The sequence below is a fragment of the Tasmannia lanceolata genome, unplaced genomic scaffold, assembly GCF_043159265.1.
Source record: "Tasmannia lanceolata isolate RefF3 unplaced genomic scaffold, GAP_Taslan_0.1 ptg000013l, whole genome shotgun sequence".
Lineage (NCBI taxonomy): Eukaryota > Viridiplantae > Streptophyta > Magnoliopsida > Canellales > Winteraceae > Tasmannia > Tasmannia lanceolata.
In genome coordinates, this window is record NW_027518690.1 from 5,274,048 (window position 1) to 5,294,356 (window position 20,309).

General features: G+C 37.7%; 1 protein-coding gene and 1 non-coding gene across 4 annotated transcripts; one reads left to right on the forward strand and one right to left on the reverse strand.

Annotated features, from left to right (window-relative positions):
• Positions 1–1,588: 1,588 nt before the first annotated feature.
• Positions 1,589–14,186, reverse strand: LOC143889594 (phosphopantothenate--cysteine ligase 2-like). 3 transcript variants are annotated; one of them, XM_077393857.1, is made up of 11 exons: positions 14,031–14,167; positions 13,466–13,757; positions 13,107–13,263; positions 12,568–12,691; positions 12,436–12,480; positions 12,236–12,321; positions 10,828–10,880; positions 10,620–10,679; positions 4,694–4,816; positions 3,245–3,364; positions 1,589–2,062 (listed from the first exon to the last, which is right to left on the reverse strand). In XM_077393857.1, the coding sequence occupies exons 2-11, from the start codon at positions 13,466–13,468 to the stop codon at positions 1,817–1,819; spliced, it is 1,017 nt and encodes a 338-aa protein (XP_077249972.1). In that variant the 5' UTR covers positions 13,469–13,757; positions 14,031–14,167; the 3' UTR covers positions 1,589–1,816. The 3 variants fall into 3 exon arrangements, with proteins under 3 accessions (XP_077249972.1, XP_077249974.1, XP_077249973.1); XM_077393859.1 differs by having other exon boundaries at positions 4,694–4,795; positions 14,031–14,165; XM_077393858.1 differs by lacking the exon at positions 13,466–13,757 and having other exon boundaries at positions 14,031–14,186.
• A 594-nt stretch (positions 14,187–14,780) lies between these two features.
• On the forward strand, positions 14,781–14,852 carry TRNAW-CCA (transfer RNA tryptophan (anticodon CCA)). Its single transcript has one exon. It is a non-coding gene; the product is annotated as a tRNA-Trp (tRNA).
• Positions 14,853–20,309: the final 5,457 nt, after the last annotated feature.

Here is a 20,309-nt window from a genome sequence, read left to right on the forward strand (position 1 = left end):
AAATTTTAAAATCACAATGGCAAAGCATGTTGTAGTAGCATCAACACGGGCTTGATTAGGGTGCAATTATGCTTAATTTTTTTATTTTTTGGTGGAGTTTTAAGCCTCAAACCTGGTCAGGTTCGGGTCGAATCCAATTTATTTTCAATCAAAAACTCAAACAAACAGCACCCAAGTTGCACCTTGGTTTAATGCAACCGTCTCTGAATTCTATGGGAAACGATAGGAAGCACCCCAATATGCAACTTGCCTTCATAGCAGTTCCCAGATAACAATTTTATGTGAGTCTGCTTCTCCCAGTGTAAGCTATAACATGTTGTGCTTTATAAGCTCAACCCAACGGTTCCAACCTTACCCAAGTTGCACCCAAGAAACCTATCCCAACCTTACCCAAGTTGCACCCAAGAAACCCATCATTGATCATTTGAGAGTAGTTGAGACTTGAGAGTATCTCGACGAATATGCATTGTAACCCAATTTGTTAGTGTTTTACTATAAACTTATGTGATCATAACTCATATATGTGTAACCCTTTTTCCAGGGAAACTTTTTATTAGAATTTTTTCTTGGCCCTGCTTGGATTACAGGATTTTTATGAGAAAGTTTGGAAAGGAAAAAAAGTTTCTAAAATTTCTTGCTTTTCTCTCTCTCTCTCTCTCTCTCTCTCTCTCTCTCTCACACACACACACACACACACACACACACACACACACACACAAACAGGATAACTTGAACCAGCCCTATTCATTTTTTCATTTGTAGGACCTTCAATTTACCATGCCATCCCTCTAAATTAACCACAGTAATATCATTTACCTCTAAATTGTAGAAAGAAAGAAAAAATCCCAATTTTTTTTATATCAGAAATATTTTTCTTGCAATCCAAACATGGCTTATAGTGAATCATTTTTACACCTCATGCATGGCATGGGTGTGGCTGTCATTCTACAACACATGTTCTGATAAAGTGAGACCCATCATTTTACACCAGGCATAGTATGGGTGGGCCCTACCATTTTACACGCCATGTTTTATATATGGTACGGCCCACCATCACAGCCAAAACCGATGTATATGGCACGGCCCACAACCATTTTACACTTCATATGGCACGGCCCATCTCCACCCAAATCCCTGCATAGGGTGGGAATCCACCATTTCACACCATGTTTTAATAAGATGGGTCCCACCAACTCCACTAAAACTCCTGGTTCGAGTGGGGCCCACCCTTTACCTCATGTTTTGGTGGGGTGGGTTCCACGATCTCCAACCAAGCCAATACACAGGATGGAGCCCATCATTTTACACCTCATGTTTGATGGCAAATCCAAGGAGAAATGTCATTGTCTTGCAATAAGAACATCCGTAGAAGAGTGTCCAATAGAGCCTCCTATGGTGTGGAAGGAGAATTTCCTTACCCACAATATGGAAGGTGGCAACTTTAATGACATGCTATATTGAGGCTCTCGACTCTTATCAACTTATTCATGATCAAATGTAACATTGCAGACAGGAAACCAAAGGGTTTTATACACATTTTATGAACTACTAGAAAGATCAAAAGGAAATAAAAAGAGAGATCCAAATCTTCTGAAAATAAATTTTGCAATTATTTGAAGAAGAATGTACTATTCTTGAGAATCATCTTCTCATACAAAATCATTTTGTTTGTTGGAAGCAAGCAAAAAGTGATTTGTGGGAGTCATGAGAGATGACCCACAAAATCTTTTTATGTGTAAAGTTTAGAATGATGAAGACTTGTTGGGAACTTTTTTAAGTATCCTAAAAATACATTTACTGTCTTACCTATGGCTGCTCACTTAGAACTTTCATGCCTGGATTGTTCAATGTACGCCACATGTTTCTTTACTAGAAGGTCGATAAGTGGTTTCTCCACCTCCTCAAGCTGGTTTTCTCTATGTACAGTAATCTCTCCATTCCTTGTAACTACTATAACTTCCTCTTTACGTGTAGAGAGCTCATTGGCTACAACCACATGCATGTTGTACTTTGTCAGAGCCATGCTCGCTTTCTTCAATAGAATCTTCTGATCTGTCTCCAGCTGAGAAGACAAGTAGAGTCAATTTCTCAGTACTCTCATAAACAACATTTGGATAAAGGTGAGAATTAGATGAATGTAACAAAAAATTAGGTTTCAGAAATATATTTCTAACTTTTGAAGTATTCTTATATCCCTTTGATAGTGTTTCTTTTATTTCTTAAACCACCAGTAGCTTCTTTAATTGTGGGGCATAGTTCATAACTGACATACTATTGCTAAAGCAAAAATAACCATTGGAGCTGATATAAGAAAAAAACCACTCTTCATTTCTGAAGTTAAAAACCTTGTGAAGAAAATACTCTGAACTTTATCATTGCTAGGTTAAATCAATCAACCCCAATATTTGTAGGTGTTCTTTTGGAGTGGTGGAATGACATCTTCTGAATATCGATATCTTTCAAGAACTGAGATTTCCTTATTTAATTATTTCAAGAAGATGTACAATAATTAGTAGATGCACCCATACGATTTCCTGTGTTATTTTCTTTAGTTTCTTAGTTCCAGGCAAGCATACAGAAATTTCTCCAAAGGGAACCCAGGTCGGGCGGGGATTGGTGGATCAGGGACTCCCAAGGAGAACTGCTCTAGTTTCATACTACGGACTTGCGACTCAAATGAAGTGGAAGCTCGTGCACTACAATGGAGATTGTGGTGGTTTGCAAATCATGGTGGTGGCCAATTAATAATAGAAGGTGACTCGTCCAATGTTATATATTGGGCCACCAACAAGGCCATAGGCCCCTGGGCGATTGCGGGCGTTGTGGCGGAAATTAGAGATCTTGTTGCTTCCTTATGACCGAAATTTCAGCATATTTGTCGGTCAGCCAATGGAGAAGCCGACAAATTAGCTAAAGATGGAGCTGATAGAGATGAGATAGTCATTGTCCAGTTGGAGCATCTTTGGAATTGGGGAATGCCTAGAGGTTATCACAATCTCTCCTCTTGACTGTTGGTGGGTAATCTTGTAATGTGGTATGATGTAAAGACTATTACTCTAGTGGGACACCTTATCCATTTGATGTAATAGATTTTTCATTATTAATAAATTTTTCACCTTTCAAAAGAAAAAAAAATCTTAACGTCATATTAAACTGAGCAAATTCTCCTTCACCAAATCTATATGCAGTTCAAGCATAACATATACATGTCTCTAGATTATAGCAGAGTATGATGATGACACACCTTGAATGAAATGCAAAAGGCGGTGGGAGCCCATACTTCCCTCAGCACAGAGAGCATTTTTGGCACTGGGGCAAGTCGCATATCTAGAGGTCCAGTTGCAGACTGGATCTTGTGTTCTGCCTGCATAATTTTGTGCTCGTTAACAAGGCACTGTTGTAAAACCAGCTAAATAAATTAAGTTTCACCAATTCACTTCCTAATAAATCAATGTTAACCTTAGCCACCCTAGTTAAATGCTTCTCAGCCAACTTGATCACATGGGTTATATATCACACACACACAAAAGGGCGGCCCAGTGCACAAGGATCCCGCCATTGCGGGGTCTGGGGAGGGCTAGATGTACGCAGCCTTACCCCTGCTTTGCAGAGAGGCTGTGTCCGTTACTCGAACCCGTGACCACAAGGTCACAATGGAGCAACCTTACTGTTGCGCTAAGGCTTGCCCTCTGTTATATATCACACAAATATGAAAATGAATATTCAAACAGGCAACAAAACTATAGAACTGATTAAGGCTACACATTTTATCTTGCGAAGGCTATAACACTTCAAAATGTACCTCAATGAGTCCAAGGTGTCCAAACTTGCATTATCATATGAAAGACTTGCATTTTTAACCTTTTTCATTTTTCATGGAATGAACTGACCCTCCAACCGAAAATCTCTCTACCTTTTTTTTTTTTTAGAATTGCCTGTACCAATCCTAGAAACCTCAACCTAAAAGGTTTAAGAAACGTTCCAACCCATCGCGGCAAAGGACAGAATCGGTTCTATCTACCTTTTATTAAGAGACAAACCTTCCAACAACATTTTTTTCATATGAATCCTACTTCAAAAAGCGTGAGCAGAAAGAGGTTTTTGCCCTTTACGAAAGGCATGAAGGATCCTGATCATATGTCAAAGGAAAAGAGGTAGTAGTTTCTATTATCTATAATCCTTGTTTACATCTATGGATGAGACTAACTAGATCGAGATGCGTCATGGTTTCCAGTTTGAACAGAAACGAACCTAGGATGCGTGAAAACACTCACAGAAAGCCCAACATTTCGAGAGAAAAAATAGCAATGTTCGAAAATCTGAGATACATTATATTTTGTCCATTTGGGGATGGGAAATGGAAGTCTCTGTAATCTACTTGTGCAGCAAGTCAGAAGGGATATATTCATTATTCTGAAAAGTAACTTGGTATTTATGGTTAGTCTCCAAAAACAAGGTTATTTTCATGGCTTCAGGAAAATCAACAACAATGTAAATCACCAAAACTAGCATAATTATACTATGAACCTGGTACGGCATCTAATCATAATGTTCTCAACCAGAAACTACTACCAAGTTCCACAAAATTATACAAGGAACTTTGTATTTTGCATTAAAACCTGCCACTATCAAAATTAACAGATAAGCTCGTTTCTATTACAGTCAAGATGGAAAGTAGATATAACATTATTACCATGCTCTCCCAAGGAACATAGAAGTCAGATACTGCGGCAGCAAGATAAAACATCCCACGTGACCCAAGATCTCTCATTGATATTGCAACAATCTGTAGAATCTGCTGACAACAAAATGAAACCTAAAAATTTTGTCAAAAAAAAAAAAAAAAAAACCAAAACAAAATGAACAACTTTCATTGCTGTGAGTGGGAATATTTTATTGATATATAAAATTATTATTTAAAGATGTCTGGGAGATTCATGCAAAGTTGCAAAAACCCTAAAAAGGGAAACATAAAACTGTGATAAGGAGGAAAATTTTGCACAATCAGAAAAACAATGGCTTGGGCATCTGGTCAAATTGATGCATCAAATTCAAGGAAAACAATACGAAAATGATGTGCACACCCACATATAACAAGGAGATGAGTGTGCCAAAACCATTAAAAGATAAAAATAGAAATGGAAATGCCCCCCATGAAATGATATGGGAGCCCCATGTATTGGTATAGGTCTAAAAATTGCAGCAATGACAGCTGATAACTACAATTTTAGGATGGGACTTTGAAGTTCCGACATCTAGTGAAGTTCAGAAGTTATGCTTTCATTTTTATTTTTTTGAAAGATGACAATTTTATTGATACTAAAGATACATTGGGGACTAGAGGACCAGATAAAACCAAAGGAGAAAATCTACTAATTCTTCCGCTATAGTAAGGACCACCTTCCATACATTCCAGACCTGCCGAGTAACTAGGTTACTTCCCTACTATCTAGGATCACAGCCCAGGGAGCCTTCACCCCTCGCCCAAAAAAACCATAGCACTATCCCAAGGCCTCCAAAATCTCGAATCCAACGAAAAGTGCCATATTTGGGGCCTCTCATGCAAGGCTATCCTCAAAACAGACTTGTCATCACCATTTAGATAGTCATTTAATTTGGTGATCTAGACAAGCCATCCAAACCGAAAGAGATTCATCCATGCTATGTTGAATCTGAGACTCTAGCAGATATACAACTCCGGGAATTAGGATCAGGACTCCCAGAGGGTCGCTGATAACCAGACCATCCACCACCATACAGCAACCCACTGCCTTAATGAGGAGCTGATTGTGTCTCCATCCAACCCATAATCCGAACCCCAAATCCCTAGCGAAATCCCAAAACAAAAGAGAGAGGGAGAGCTGAGTATTTAGGGAAGCTGGTCTTCCCGAGTCCTCGAGGGAAGCCATTCCTATTTCGATAGTGATCCTTTCTTCAAAACTAGATAGAGAGGACCTTTTAATAGCAAAACCAAAGACTATAGAGCCTTGGAACCTCCGCTCCTAGAGAAAAGTGCTTTGAGTCTGACAATACGCCTCCCTAGCTACCAATGAAAATAAATCACTACATCCAACTACTATTAATTATCATAGTCGTTTTCAACCCCGGGAACCCCAGCTATGGATTTAGTTATAGATAGATCCAAGCCTATGAGGCCTAGAATAGAATTTTAGGAGCCAAAACAATCTGCTAAATTTCTTCTTTACACCCGGTGTGGAGCCCAAGAAAGTGCTTATTTTATTCATAATAATATTCTTGCGAACTTAAACCCCTGACTGGGAAGATTGAATCATTGTAAGAACCACCAGGGGCACGATTGGCGAAATTCTTCCTGGCAAATGGAGCATGCTTCCGCCTAATGTGAGGCATAGGTTTCTTAGGACTCACCAACAGACCCAAGTAATCCTCATTCCTCTGTGCAGGTCCCATCATGCCTTTTTCGGGAATAGCTAACGGCTCAATCTCAGGCCCCCCAACAAGGAAATTTGAATTTGAATTTGAAATCCCAATGGGGCCTAACGGCTCATCAGGCAAGGGCCTTGAGATCGCCGGAGGCCGATCCACCGCTAAGGAGGAACCTGATTCCTGGATGGCTGATTCAGGGGTTTCCTTCGAGAGCTCAACCCCAATGGGATAGTACTGGTCAAAATTTTTGAGCTTTACACCAAAATTAGGGAAGAGCCAGCGAGGGGCTAGAATCTTAGCCGAAACGAAAGTCATACAGTTCTGATGATTGCCCTCCATCTTAGTTTCTACAACCTTACCAAAGAGGCCCCCTTAATGCCTACATCGTAGAAATAGCCTAGGCATGTAGAGGGATGCCATAAAAACGAACCCAAAGGGCCTCCTCTCCTTAAATAAATTCCTTTTTCCATGGTGATAGGGAGAGAAGATGTGTGTTCAAGGCTGCAGATCCCTTATCAAGGATTTGTGAGGCCTGCAATTCTGAGTCAAACATAAAAAGAACATCGTCCTTTGCCAGTAAAGAAGGGCAATGCAACGACGGGAGTTCCCAGGACACTTGTGCCCATTTCCACAGACCCTGCAAACTCTCATTATGGTTTTTCTTTTTCCCGATCAAGCAGGATATGAGGGAACCTAATCGCACATCTACTTCCTTACCGGAGATAGATAAAGTTGGAGCCGCTGAGTTTTTGTTGCGATAAATTGTACCCGAGTCAAGCCAATGGTTATTTTCATCATCCTTAGATTGTGCCCTAGAAGATCGAGGAATCCATTTTGATGATGATCTGGTCGAATGACACCAGCGACAATCAACCCGCCATTTATAGTTTAGGTATTGACAAGGGAAGCAAAACCATGCCCCAAGTCTTTTATCTTGGACATGTTGGGGTCTCCCTAAAGATACTCCTTTCCCACCCCAAGGAGGCAGAGGGGAGGAAGTCGATCTAGCCTGAGAGCATCTTCTCTTTCCTCGCTCCATTTGGATGCAACCAAATGTCTTCCCTTTTTACCCTTAGAAGTTATGCTTTCATATTAATAGCATACCCAAAAAAACTCTCAGATAGTGACATTTGTAACCAAATTCATACTAGTTTTTACAGAAAAGACCTGCATACCTTGCTGTCAATACAAAGTAAAGCACATCTAATAGAAACCTAAATACAAGGAATCATTTAGCCTATATGATGTCCCAGATATGTTAGTTTCCCTCACTATTAGTCTATTAGTAATACCCCCCCCCCCCCCCCCCCCCAACACACACACCCACTCGCCCGCCCGCCCACATCTAAAAGGGCCTACATAGTGTGCAACTGAACTATCTGAACACCATCGGAATGGGAGCAGAGCCTTGAAAATCAGCAAGAACTAGATCAAGATATATAACTGGTAGATAGATGCCTTCTAGGTTTAGATGATGTAACATAATAAATAATCAGGAAAATGTATTGCAAGCAAATCTTTCCTTCCATAGTTCTGGAGATGTTTTAACCTCTGATTTTCATCCAATTTAGTAAAATACACTTCGGATGCTTATAGGAGGTGGTGATAACTGGTAAGAGTTAGTGTAGGCTCTTTGGGTAAGTGGAAAGATACTATGGGGTTCTATAGCAGAATGAGTGAGCTAACATTAGGTGCCGCTCCAGGGACTGTAGGATCATCCATGCATGTCAGGGCTAAAGAGCATAACTAAAAAGTCATTACAAAAACAAACTTTTGATTAGGTCTGCTAGAAAAATGTTCAAGAATTCAAGAGGATTAATATTTAGTACAACTAGGCAAGGATCACCTGTAAATTTAGGACTTAAATTTCTATCATCATGAATCATCAGGCTAAAAATTAGTAAAGAGGGAGGCTATGATTGAAAAGAACAACACAAAAAACTTAATGGAAAGGGAATATGATGAATCATAACGCAATCAAATTGTGACATTGACACCGGATTGTAAACAAGAGCCTACTTATAACCTATGTCACAAACATCTCCAATATTTTCAAAATATAGCGATTTTATCGTGATATTTTGATTAAATGACAAAATCCTGAAATAATCCCAATAATTACAAAATATAGCAATATTTTAATTTGCTGCGATAGTATCACGATATTTTTACGAATATTTTTTTATATTTTTTTGAATATATATATATATATAGAGAGAGAGAGAGAAAGAGAGAGAGAGAGAGAGAGAGAGAGAGAGAGAGAAAGAGAGAGAGAGAGAGAGAGAGAGAGAGAGAGAGGAGAGTGTTGGTGAGCTTAAGCGCCCCAATCACATGGGTCCCACATTTTCTGTGGTGATCCAAACCATTCATTTGCAAGGCCCTATCATAGATAGGGTGTGTACCAAAAATCAGCTCCATAGGATCATCCTAACCCCTCCATTTGTGGGGGACAAAAATGGGCAGATTTGTGGACAAATAATGTCTGTCCATTTTGACCTCCACAAATGGATGGGTTAGGATGATCCTATGGAGCTGATTTTTGGTACACACCCCATCTATGCAATGGCCTTTCAAATGAATGCTTTGGATCATCCTAACAAAGTAGGCCCCAATGTGATTGGGCGCTTAAGCTCACCAAAAGTTTGGTGAGCTCAACACTTTCCTCATATATATATATATATATATATATATATATATATATATATATATATATATGAGAAAATGGTTTCTACACACAAGTGTACATAAGTTATCTACACACTAGCTTAAAATACAGTGGGGGCCCACATTGTTTGGGTGATCCAAAGCATTCATTTGATGGGCCCTCACATAGATAGGGTGTCCACAAAAAATCAGATCCATAGGATCATCCCAACGCTACGATTTGTAGAGGTAAAATGGATGTCTTTAAACCTTCACCAATTAGTCAATTTTTTGCCTCCATAGTTCGAATGGGTAGGATGATCCTATGGATCTGATTTTTTGAGGACACCCTATCTATGTGAGGGCCTTAAAAATGAATGGTTTGGATCCCCAAATAATGTGGGCCCCCATTGTATTTTAACCTAGTGTGTAGATAACTTATCTACACAAGTGTGTAGGAACCGCTCTCTCTCTCTCTCTCTCTCTCTCTCTCTCTCTCTCTATATATATATATATATATATATATATATATATATATATATATAAGGAATGATAGATACAAGGGAGCCCTTGCATAAAGAGCCGCAAAAGGGCTCTTGATTGGATCCACGTCATCAAATGTAACTGCTTTTACTTTTTCAATTGATTTTAAAATGTAACTGAAAATGACGTGGATCCAATGAAAGGCCCTTTTGCAGCTCTTTATGCAAGGGCTCCCTTCTATCTATCATTGCTCATATATATATATATATATATATATATATATATATATATATATATATAATATATGAGAAAACGGTTCCTACACATATGTGTAGAGAGTTCTCTACACACTAGCTTAAAATATAGTGGGGGCCCACATTGTATGGGTGATCCAAGCCATCCATTTTAAAGGCCATCACATAGATAGGGTGTCTACAAAAAATCAGATCCATAGGATCATCCCAACCCTACGATTTGTGGAGGTAAAATGGATGTCTTTAAACCTTTACAAATTAGTCCATTTTTTGCCTCCACAGTTCGAATGGTTAGGATGATCCTATGGATCTGATTTTTTGTGGACACCCTATCTATGTGAGGGCCTTAAAACTGAATGGTTTGGATCACCCAAATAATGTGGCCCCCACTGTATTTTAAGCTAGTGTGTAGATAACTTATCTACACATATGTGTAGGAACCGTTTTCTCTAAATATATATATATTGCTGATTTGTCGTGGACACCCTATCTATGTGAGGACCATTCAAATGAATGGTTTGGATCACCCAAACAATGTGGGCCCCCACTGTATTTTTAGCTAGTGTGTAGGTAACTTACCTACACAAGTGTGTAGAAACACTTTCCTCATATATATATATATATATATATATATTTTTTATTTTTTTTTTATTTTATTTAATTTTTTTTATTTAATTTTTTTTTAAACTATTTTTATTTATCGTTTTTCCCGATACAAACCCGAAAAAATAAAAAAGATTAACATATCCCGAGATTTTCCCTTGCCGAGAAATTCCCAAGAATGATATTTGTGACATAACTTATAAGTTGCAGCATGAGTAAAGTTTTACAAACCTGAAGGTACTCGAAAATAGTGGTAAATGGAAGTTTCAGCAAGAGACCTTCTTTCACTGCCTGCAGTAGAAGAAATCCCCGTGGTTACTCACTCTTCCAAGAAACAATTTAAGTCCAAAGAACTAAAGAATTTAAGAGCTAAAAAAGTCTTAAAATGAAATAAAACTATAGAGCTAAAGATAAAGAATATCAATGTAGTGGCCCATACAGCATGATGATATCCAATAGCCCTTTTCAATGTCTCGGCGTGTTGCTGGCGCACTGCGATCCCAGACAAAGTCCAATTAGAATCATGGACAAGTACACATGGAGAACGATGAGAACAATAGTAAGTAGAAGAAAATCTAAAACCTTTACGAATGAAAAAAGATGTAGAAGAAAATGCTGATCTAAGAAGCAGAAATAAAAAAAAACAAAATGTATTGAAACTTTTTTTCATAGAGTACATATGTCCAAATCAACAATCTCGGACGTTTAAAGACAGGAAACATTTGTTTTACTCTATATGAATGTAAAATTTGGAGTATACAAATTATATGGAATCAAAATACATACATGATCCAACCCTATTTAACAATGACACACCATATTTTGTAAATTACCTTGTTAAATACACATCAACATGGTTATTCAGACAACTACAATCTAAAAAACAGAAATAAAAAAGAACAAAATGTATGGAAACTTTTTTTCATAGAGTACATATGTCCAAATAGACAATCTCAGACGTTTAAAGACAGGAAACATATGTTTTACTCTATATGAATGTAAAATTTGGAGTACGCAAATTATATGGAATCAAAATAACATACATGATCCAACCCTATTTAACAATGACACACCATATTTTGTAAGTTATCGTGTTAAATACACATCAACATGGTTATTCAGACAACTGTAATTTCTGTTTTTTTTTTTTTTTTTCCTGTTTTCATGCATTGATAACCTTTTGTACTTTGATCCATTTCTACAAATCTATGGATGTTTTAGTTTTTTATACTTATAAATTTGCTCATAGTATTTTTTGTATAACAAACATATCTCCTATGGAAGTTTGTACATGTTAGTAATTCTGCGTTGCCAACTCAGGTTACATAGACCCAACAAACAAAGCAATAAATGGCATGAATACAATAAAATTTAAATTTCGTCAAAAAAAAAAAAACAATTTAAATCCGCTAGCATTCACAAGAAAGAAAAAATAAAAAACAAGAAATTCACAAAAGCCATCCCAAGCCTACTTTCCATTTGGATAAGAGTAAAGCTAGGGAAACCAGTTTTGCAACCGAGCAGGAGACCGAACAAATGGGTTGTTGCCACTACAATACAAGTGAAGTACAGCCAGTCCTTTTGTTTGAGAAAATCACAAAAAGGTGATTTTTTCTGCACACATGGCACAGTCTCGTTGTTGGTTTCTCCCATCAATCTTACTCTCAGTTACCATATCATTTTTTAAGATGTTTGCTACAACAGTTTTTTCATCATCTATGAATTTAAGGTACCCATCATGAATGTCAATAAAGCATGAGGATTCAGAAGAAGGTCAGCACTCACATTTACTTCTGAATGATAATACTGTTTAAAGAATTAATGCATAATTAGTAAAATCTACAAACCTTGAATATTTGAATCCTCTGCAAGCTCAAAACACTCAAGCAATGATTCATCAGGAAGCAAACTACAATAAGGCTGGCATGTTCCCCTATAGATACAAAGCATTATGATTAATAAATGACAGTGACCGGTACTAAAAAAATTCCCTCACATCAAGTAACCTTTTAACACACAACGAACACAATATGGATTAGCATTTCACCGTCGATGGAGAAAGATAACTGCATATCCTGCCTTCACAAAATACCTGCAAGATTCACCATCAATTAACTTTGTTGCAAGCCATTTCCAAAAGGCTCACAGGAATATCTAATAAGAAGTAAAGAAAATGTACTCTGTAGATGCCGCTCCTCTGTGGCCCGAGCTAAAGTTATCAAGATATCTTACACAACGTTGTTCCAGAGGAACAGTGGTACCGCCAGATGTCACGCAAACAACCCCAATAGGTCTCCCCTTCCCTGATAAAATCTCAAAACAATTACGCCCTATTTGGATTGCAAGAACAACATTTCTGACGGGATTTTGTTTCTCTAAATTTTTTATCTTTCCACAATTTAGAGGGAAATAATATGATTATAGTTAATTTAGAGGGATGTCATAAGAAATTGATGGTCCCTCTGAACAAAAATTGAATAGGCTTGGCTCAAGTTCTCTTTTTTCATGTATAAATAAAGTAGAAAATTTTTCCTTTTCCAAACTATTCCAGAAAAATCCTGCAATCACGAGCACCCACCATGAGCTAATAAAAAATGAGACAGGCAAAGAATTTTAAAAGACGAGTGACCAAATACTTGTTGATACATATTAAATCAATAAATTTAATAAGATTATCCCATTATATATATATATATATATATATAATTGCCTACTTGCCTGACGATTGCACATTCTGATTAATAAATTCCTTCACTTTCTTGGAGACATCCAAACGATCTCTTAGAGGCGGAGCCGAATCAAAGAAGGATTTAAATTCAGCACCTATTGTTTCCTGAGGAGCGTCTGATCCATTTCTTGAATCCATGGAGAAGGCCTAAAATACAACCATGTCAGAACTTCACATTTTAAAAAAAAAATGGTGCCAATTACTAAACCCACAAAAAAAAAACTCATCCAAGGAATTAAACACTAAGAATGTGACCTAGGCATCAGAAACCCAGGACATGACAATAACTAAAGTCCACAAAATTCATACCATTCAGTATTTAAATGAAAAATAAAAGAGAAAATACTACCATTGACTGGTGTCCAAGAACACCAAAATAACGCCAGGGCGGTACGCATGATGTCAGTCAGAGAAAGAAAAAACAAGGTTAATCAATTAACAACATAAAATAAATAGGTTACTCAGAAGCACAAAAATCAAGTTCTAAACTTGCAATGAATCAGAAAACCAAAAATAAAATAAAATACAAAACTGAAGAAACATGGGCATTCCTCACTGTTTTGATTATCCTTTATAGAAAAACTCTTCTAAATAATATTAATCAGAACGATCAAGATCCAAGAAATGTTCATGCTTATATCCTGTCAGATCAACAATATATCAAATTAAACTTCATCCTACAACAAAAACAATAGAAATTAAAAAAAAAAACATGGGTCAGACATCAATAAACCCCAAGACTAAAACCTTAGGTCTTGTACCTAAATCTTCCCAAATACCCAATTGAAAAACGATGTGTAAAAGAAAGACAATAATTCACCAAAAACCCAGAAAAAATTCACAAAAGGATAACAAAATCAAGGCACTAAGAAGATGAAGCGACTCAATTCTATGAAGAAATTTCAAGTTCTTACCTACAAGACTGCAGAAATCTGCAACAAATCTCTCAGAGACGGTGTGGACACAAAGGATGAGGGTTTCAAGAGTTTATAGCCGTCGGTTGCCATCAATTTTGTTTTGGGTGTTGCATTGCTCTTGGACACTCTTCTGCAAAATTACCAAACACTCTTATTAATGGGAAGTGATATTTACGCCCCTTTTGATCACCAGGACACCCAGCGTCAGTGTATCAATGGCCAAAAGGGAGCTAATGTACTTTATGTCAGAAAATCCACTGGCTTTGATTGCAAAGTACACTGGCAAATGGGTGTCCTGGTGATAAAAGGGGCGTAAATATCATTTCCCTTATTAATTTGTATAGGATATTTAATGGTTATAGATAGATAAATATAAATTTATAAGGTATTTAATAGTTGGAAGAAACCCCATCCAACATGATGTGTAAAATGAGGAGCTCCACCTTAGGCATGAACTTGGGTGAAAAGATCGTGGGACCCACCCCATAAAATGGGCCCCACCTGATTCATGGATTCGGGTGGAAATGGCGGGACCCACCCTATCAAAACATTGTGTAAAATGGTGGTGGCCCCATCCATACATGGATTTGCGTGGAGATAGTGGGCCCTACTATCAAAATCATGACAGACTTGCTATCCCATAGAGATCAGTACATATCACGTTTATCACGTATATTTTCTAATGGACGGTTGAGATTACCTTTGTTAAGAAAATATAGATTTTATGGATAGAGAAAATCAATAAATGGATCCGTGGCGCAATGGTAGCGCGTCTGACTCCAGATCAGAAGGTTGCGTGTTCGATTCACGTCGGGTTCAAACTACTACTCATTTACTCTTTTTTGTTAACGGCACTACTCATTTTGTTAAAACGCTTTATTATTAAGGTGAGGATGCCTAATCTAGGGTGGCAATATCAACCCACTTTGTCTAAATATGCACCGTTTTTAATGGTAGAAAGGTGATGGACCCCAGGTAATAAATGGTGGGCCCCATAGAACAAAATCCACTTTGACCCAACAACACTGGTTCACATTTTAAACGGCATTTTGCTAATTATGTTCTTCCTTTGAGATAGTTACTGTTTACATAGTTAGATTATATTGGGCCATACTTACATTAGTAAACAAGAGGAAGTCTAGACTGAAAGGAGCCCTTGCAAAAAAGAGGTGAAAGGGCTCCCCCATTGGCTGCACAACACCATCATGTTTGAATTCCTTTTTGGCAATAGGAGAGCCCTTTCACCTCTTTTTTGTAAGGGCTCCCTTCAGTCTAGAACTCCTCAGTAAACAATACCAACAAAACATTACACTCTCTATTTTAATTGCTAGGATTATCCGCCTAAACAGATCGATAATTTTAAAGTGAACAGTATAAATCCTAAGAACACAACAAAGTATCTACCATCCTACTTATAATCATGTTAAAGATCATAGCAAAACTTGTTTTGATGCTCCTTTTGTTTCTTTCCTTGTCCTTTCTTCTTTTTCCTTTTTTTTAGCTCCATTAATTCTTACTTGTTCATTCTCTTTCGATTCTCCTTCCTCATTTTCCTCTTCCTTCTTTGCATTTTTTAATGGTGGTTTTGAGACTTTCGGCGATAGAGAGCGAAGCTCAACCTCTTTATGACTCTTCCACTTAATCCTCTTGACAACCTTTGACAAATAGTAAGTTTCGCCCTTCATCACCACCACCATCGACTTGCAATCTGTAAGCACTTCTTCCACACCTGAAATGAAACATAAATCCCTTCTTTCAAAACTTGGACTCAGATAATAACTCAATCATGGTTAAAGGGAGTCAACTCGGGCGATTCAATGATTGATAAGCTAATTTTTCATTAACTCTGGCAAGTGAAAATAATTTTTCATAGACTTGGTAAGGAAAGACTTGAGCTAGTTCCAGGGGCGGAGCTACATGTAGCATAAGGGGGCAGCTGCCTGTTGAGTTGGGCCAAACTCCTTAATAGGCCCAACTCAATTGGGCCAGCCTTATGTATAACCTTCCCCCCCTTATGTATAAATCTTGGCTCCGCCATTGGCTAGTTCCAACTTCCAAGTAAAAGGGAGTCAACTCGAACAAGTTGAAGTTTGATTAAGGGAGTTTTTAAACAATTCAAAAACCAAACCCTACATTTGTATATGAAATTTGGGTAGAAAAGAAGGAACATATAGATCAAATTAAATGAGAGGAATGCTCGAGTACGGCAAACTACATTTTGATACAAAACAACCCACATTAAATGAATGGTTCAGATCAAATGAGGGTGGGACCCACTGTATTGTAGCCCTGCTATGCTTGATGTTAATGCGGTCAGGCAAACACACATTAGAGATGCAAATATCCTTCACTTAACATGGGTGGAAGTAGTGGGAGCTATCACTAAAATTGAAATAACTATCGACATTAAGCGATGGGACCCATTTATTGCGCTAATGAAAAGGCACAAGATAATCCTTCAGGTGTTGATCGTAAATGGACGGCTAGGATCGTTTGGCTAGCAAGTTTGTTTGTATTGTGGGTCCATCATTTGGCGGGCCCCAAAAAACAATTCAAACAAGTCATGAACTCCTAACCTTTGAGTCCTCTCAAGTATCTCTTCACCTTCCTTGGGCAGTCTTCACAATGCACGTAGACTCTCAGCATAATTTCCCCCTACAGATTTTCCTTCATTTCCTCTTCTTTTTCTCTTACCTCTCTTTCTAATTCTCCTTTTTTTCAATTCAATTTTCTTCTGCTTCCTGAAAGAAAGGAAATCAGACAACAGTGAAAAGAGGATTGATCCAACTACGAGGGATGATTTAGTGAGGCACGCCTGCATAGCCTTTATGTGGGCCCCACTTTTGATCAATCGAAATCTCTCGCTTAGTTTTGGCCCTATCCTGGATCAATTTCAAGTCATTCATCTAGTGGGGTCCACCTTGCAGACTATTTTTGGATTGCAGGAATGTTCTATAAAAAATTGGAAGGGAAAAACTTTTCAAAATTTTTAAACAATAGTTTGATTAAATATGAAAAAAGCGAGTTGAACCGCCATAATTCAAGTTTTATTTATATGGAACTTTAACTTATAATGGGGTTTTTATGTGTTGCCCGCACGTCAAGTCCCGTGCGGGCAGTACCACCCTTGATATTTCATCCGACAACAGTAGATCAAACATCAAGGGTGGTACTTTTATCGTACCACCCGCTCGGGCACCATATAATTTCTCCTTATAAGGGTATCCCTAAAAATTTTCAGTTCCCTCTAAATTGAAGAAAAAGAAATCCTATGAAGAGTTTTTTTCCCAAGGAATTTTTTTTCCCGCAATCCAAATGGGTCCTGTCCTGTTTTTATTGCAGGAAAATATTTCTAGCATAAGAAAAGTTCTTTGAAAATTTTTATTCTGTCCATGATTTAGAGGAAAATGACATGGTTATGGTTCATTTAGAAGGATATCATCATAAACTAACTGCTGCCCTTCTAAATAAAACTCTAACCATCATTTTGTTTCATATGTAATCAAACAAAGGAAAAAAAAGAAATTCTGGGAAAAATATTTCCTTTTGAAACTTTTTTAGAATATTCTTGCAATCCAAACAGGGCCTAAAGAGAAGCCCACTAATCAAATGGTTAGGATCATCCAATGAGATGAGATTTTTGATGCAGAAACAAGCCAAAAAATGGCCCACCGGATGAACAGTCAGGATGACCAAGAAGTGAATGGGCCCCACTTATACATTTAGCAAATTTAACAAGAAATAACCCCTACACATAAAATCATACATGAACTGTCAATATCAATGCCATGAGAAAATGTAATTTAAGTACATACTTCTTATAGCAGCCTCAACATTTCAATTCCTCCTAAACCGATCAATATTTTTAATGAGAATAGTGCAAACCCTAACAACACAACAAAGCATCGAGCACCCTACTTATATTCATATTGAAGTTCACAACATAACTTGCTCTAAGCCTCCTTTTGCTTGTTTCCTTGTCCCTTCTTCTTCTTCTTATTTTAGCTCCGAGTTTACTATGAACTCTTAGTTGTTCATTCTCTCTCTTTTTCGCCTTTTCTTAATTTTCTCTCTTTCTTCTTTGAATCTTTGGATGTTGGTTTCGAGCCTTTCCGTGACAGAGATATAATCACCACCTCTCCCTGGCACTTCATCATAATTCTCTCCGCAACCTTCAATAGATAGTCAGTTTCACCCTTCATCACCACAACCAACGTTCTGTAATCTGTTAGCATGTCTTCCACACCTGAAGCATAGACCCATTGTTTCAAAACTTAGGACTCACTCAGTCACGGTTAAAGGGAGTCGACTCGGGCCACTCAATAGTTGATGCATCAAATTTTCATTATTTCTGACAAGCCAAAGGATTTTCATTAAATTTGATAAGCCAGAGGATCTAGATCTAGCTACAACGGGAACTCTAATTCCAATTTCGAATAAAGGTCTAGTTATATTTGGTTGGAAATGGTCTTTCATAGGCTCTCCAATTACTGGAATGACTAAAGTACCCATACCCATGTTGAAATGACATCAAAGCCAAACAACAAAGAGTAAAATAACCAGAGGAAAATGTTATCAGCACTACTGTATTTTGATGAGGGCACTTCTCACTTTATTAGAAGTACGGTATGGCCCACACCATATGATGATCCAAACCGTCCATTAGTTGGGCCACAGCCTAAATAGGTTGGGTCCCAAAAATCATTTCTATAGGTTCATTCTCACCCTCGGATCTGAATGCTAGAAGGTTGATCCTAACCCTCTATAGATCGGAGGGTTAGGATCAACCTATGGAAATAATTTTTGGTGCACAACCTATTTGGGATGTGGCCCATTTAATGGAGGGTTTGAATCATCCTATGGTGCGGACCATAACATTCTTTTAATAGAGTGAGGAGTGCCCTCAACAAAATACAGTAGTGCTGAAAACATTTCCCTAACCAAACTACCTATAATAAAGGGAAATGAAATAGAAGGACATGAAAGACTACCAAAATGACCAACCTACCCTACTTATGCAAGTAAACTAATGAGACAAATGACCCTACACTAATGGAGCAACGTCGGATGCCGATCGGACAAGGGATGCACACGGCAACACTCGTACTCATTCAAGAACTTGACCAAAGTAAAAGAGAAACAACTAGAACAAGTTGAAGATCGATTAACTGAGTTTTTAAACAATTCAAAAGCCAAGGATATGAAATTTGAGAAAGAGGAGGAGCATGTAGACCAAGTACAAGAAATGCTTGAGTAGGGTCGACTACATTTTAATACAAAACAAACCATGTCAAATGAATGGTGGGTGGGATCTAGAGGCACACACACATACACACTCTAGAGAAGCAAATATCCTTCACTTAACATTGGTATAAGTAGTTGGACCCATCCCTAACATCGATAACTACCTACATGTTAGGCGATGGAACCCATTACTTGCACCAATGGAAAGACACAGATTAATCCATCTAGTGTGGATCATAAATGGACGGCTAGAATCGTTTAGTTGGCAAGTTTCTTTGTATTGTGGGCCCATCATTTGGCGGGCCCAATTAAAATTCAAAAAAACCAAGAACGCCTAACCTTCGAGTCCTCTTAAGTATCTCTTCACATTCCCTTGGCAATCTTTGCAATGCACGTGGACTCTCAACACAATTTCCCCCACCATAGTTTCCTTCATTTCCTCTATTTCTTTTCTTTTCCCTCTCTCTCTCTTTCTTCTTTTTTCGCTTCCATTTTCTTCTGCTTCTAAAAAAAACAAAAATCAGGATTTCAATTTCATGCAACAGTGAAAAGAGAATTGATCCAACTATGAGGGATGAATCAATGAGGCATGCTTTCATGACCTTTATGTGGACCCCACTTTTGATTGATTGAAATCTCATGTGGATCAATTCTAGGCCATTCATCTAGTGGGCCCACCGTAGCAAATATTTTCCACTATCTCCCCCGCCGTAGCCAATATTTTCCAGGTTCTGTTTGGATTGCAAGAATTTTCTAGGGAAGTTAAGAAAAGAAAAACTTCTCCAAAATTTAATGTTTTTACATTTTTCGGTTACATATGAAAAAAGTGACTTTAACCAGGGTCTTTCAGGTTTTATTTACAAGGGCTCTAAATTGTAAAAAAAAAATCCTTAGAAATTTTTTTCCTCAAGAAACGTTTTTCCTGCAATCCAAACAGAGAATTTCCAAATTGTGAGTAAGTGTTTCATTGAAAATTACACAACTCTCCATATCTATTGAGACCTTGTTTGGATTGCAAGAAAGATATTTCTG

Excerpts from the sequence above, each read along its gene's own strand:
- LOC143889594 (XM_077393857.1), bottom strand. Across the intron at positions 12,481-12,567 it reads AGAGGAGCGGCATCTACAGA|GTATTTTGTGAAGGCAGGAT; the intron begins GTACATTTTCTT and ends TGAATCTTGCAG. Across the intron at positions 2,063-3,244 it reads CCTTTTGCATTTCATTCAAG|CTGGAGACAGATCAGAAGAT; the intron begins GTGTGTCATCAT and ends TTGTCTTCTCAG.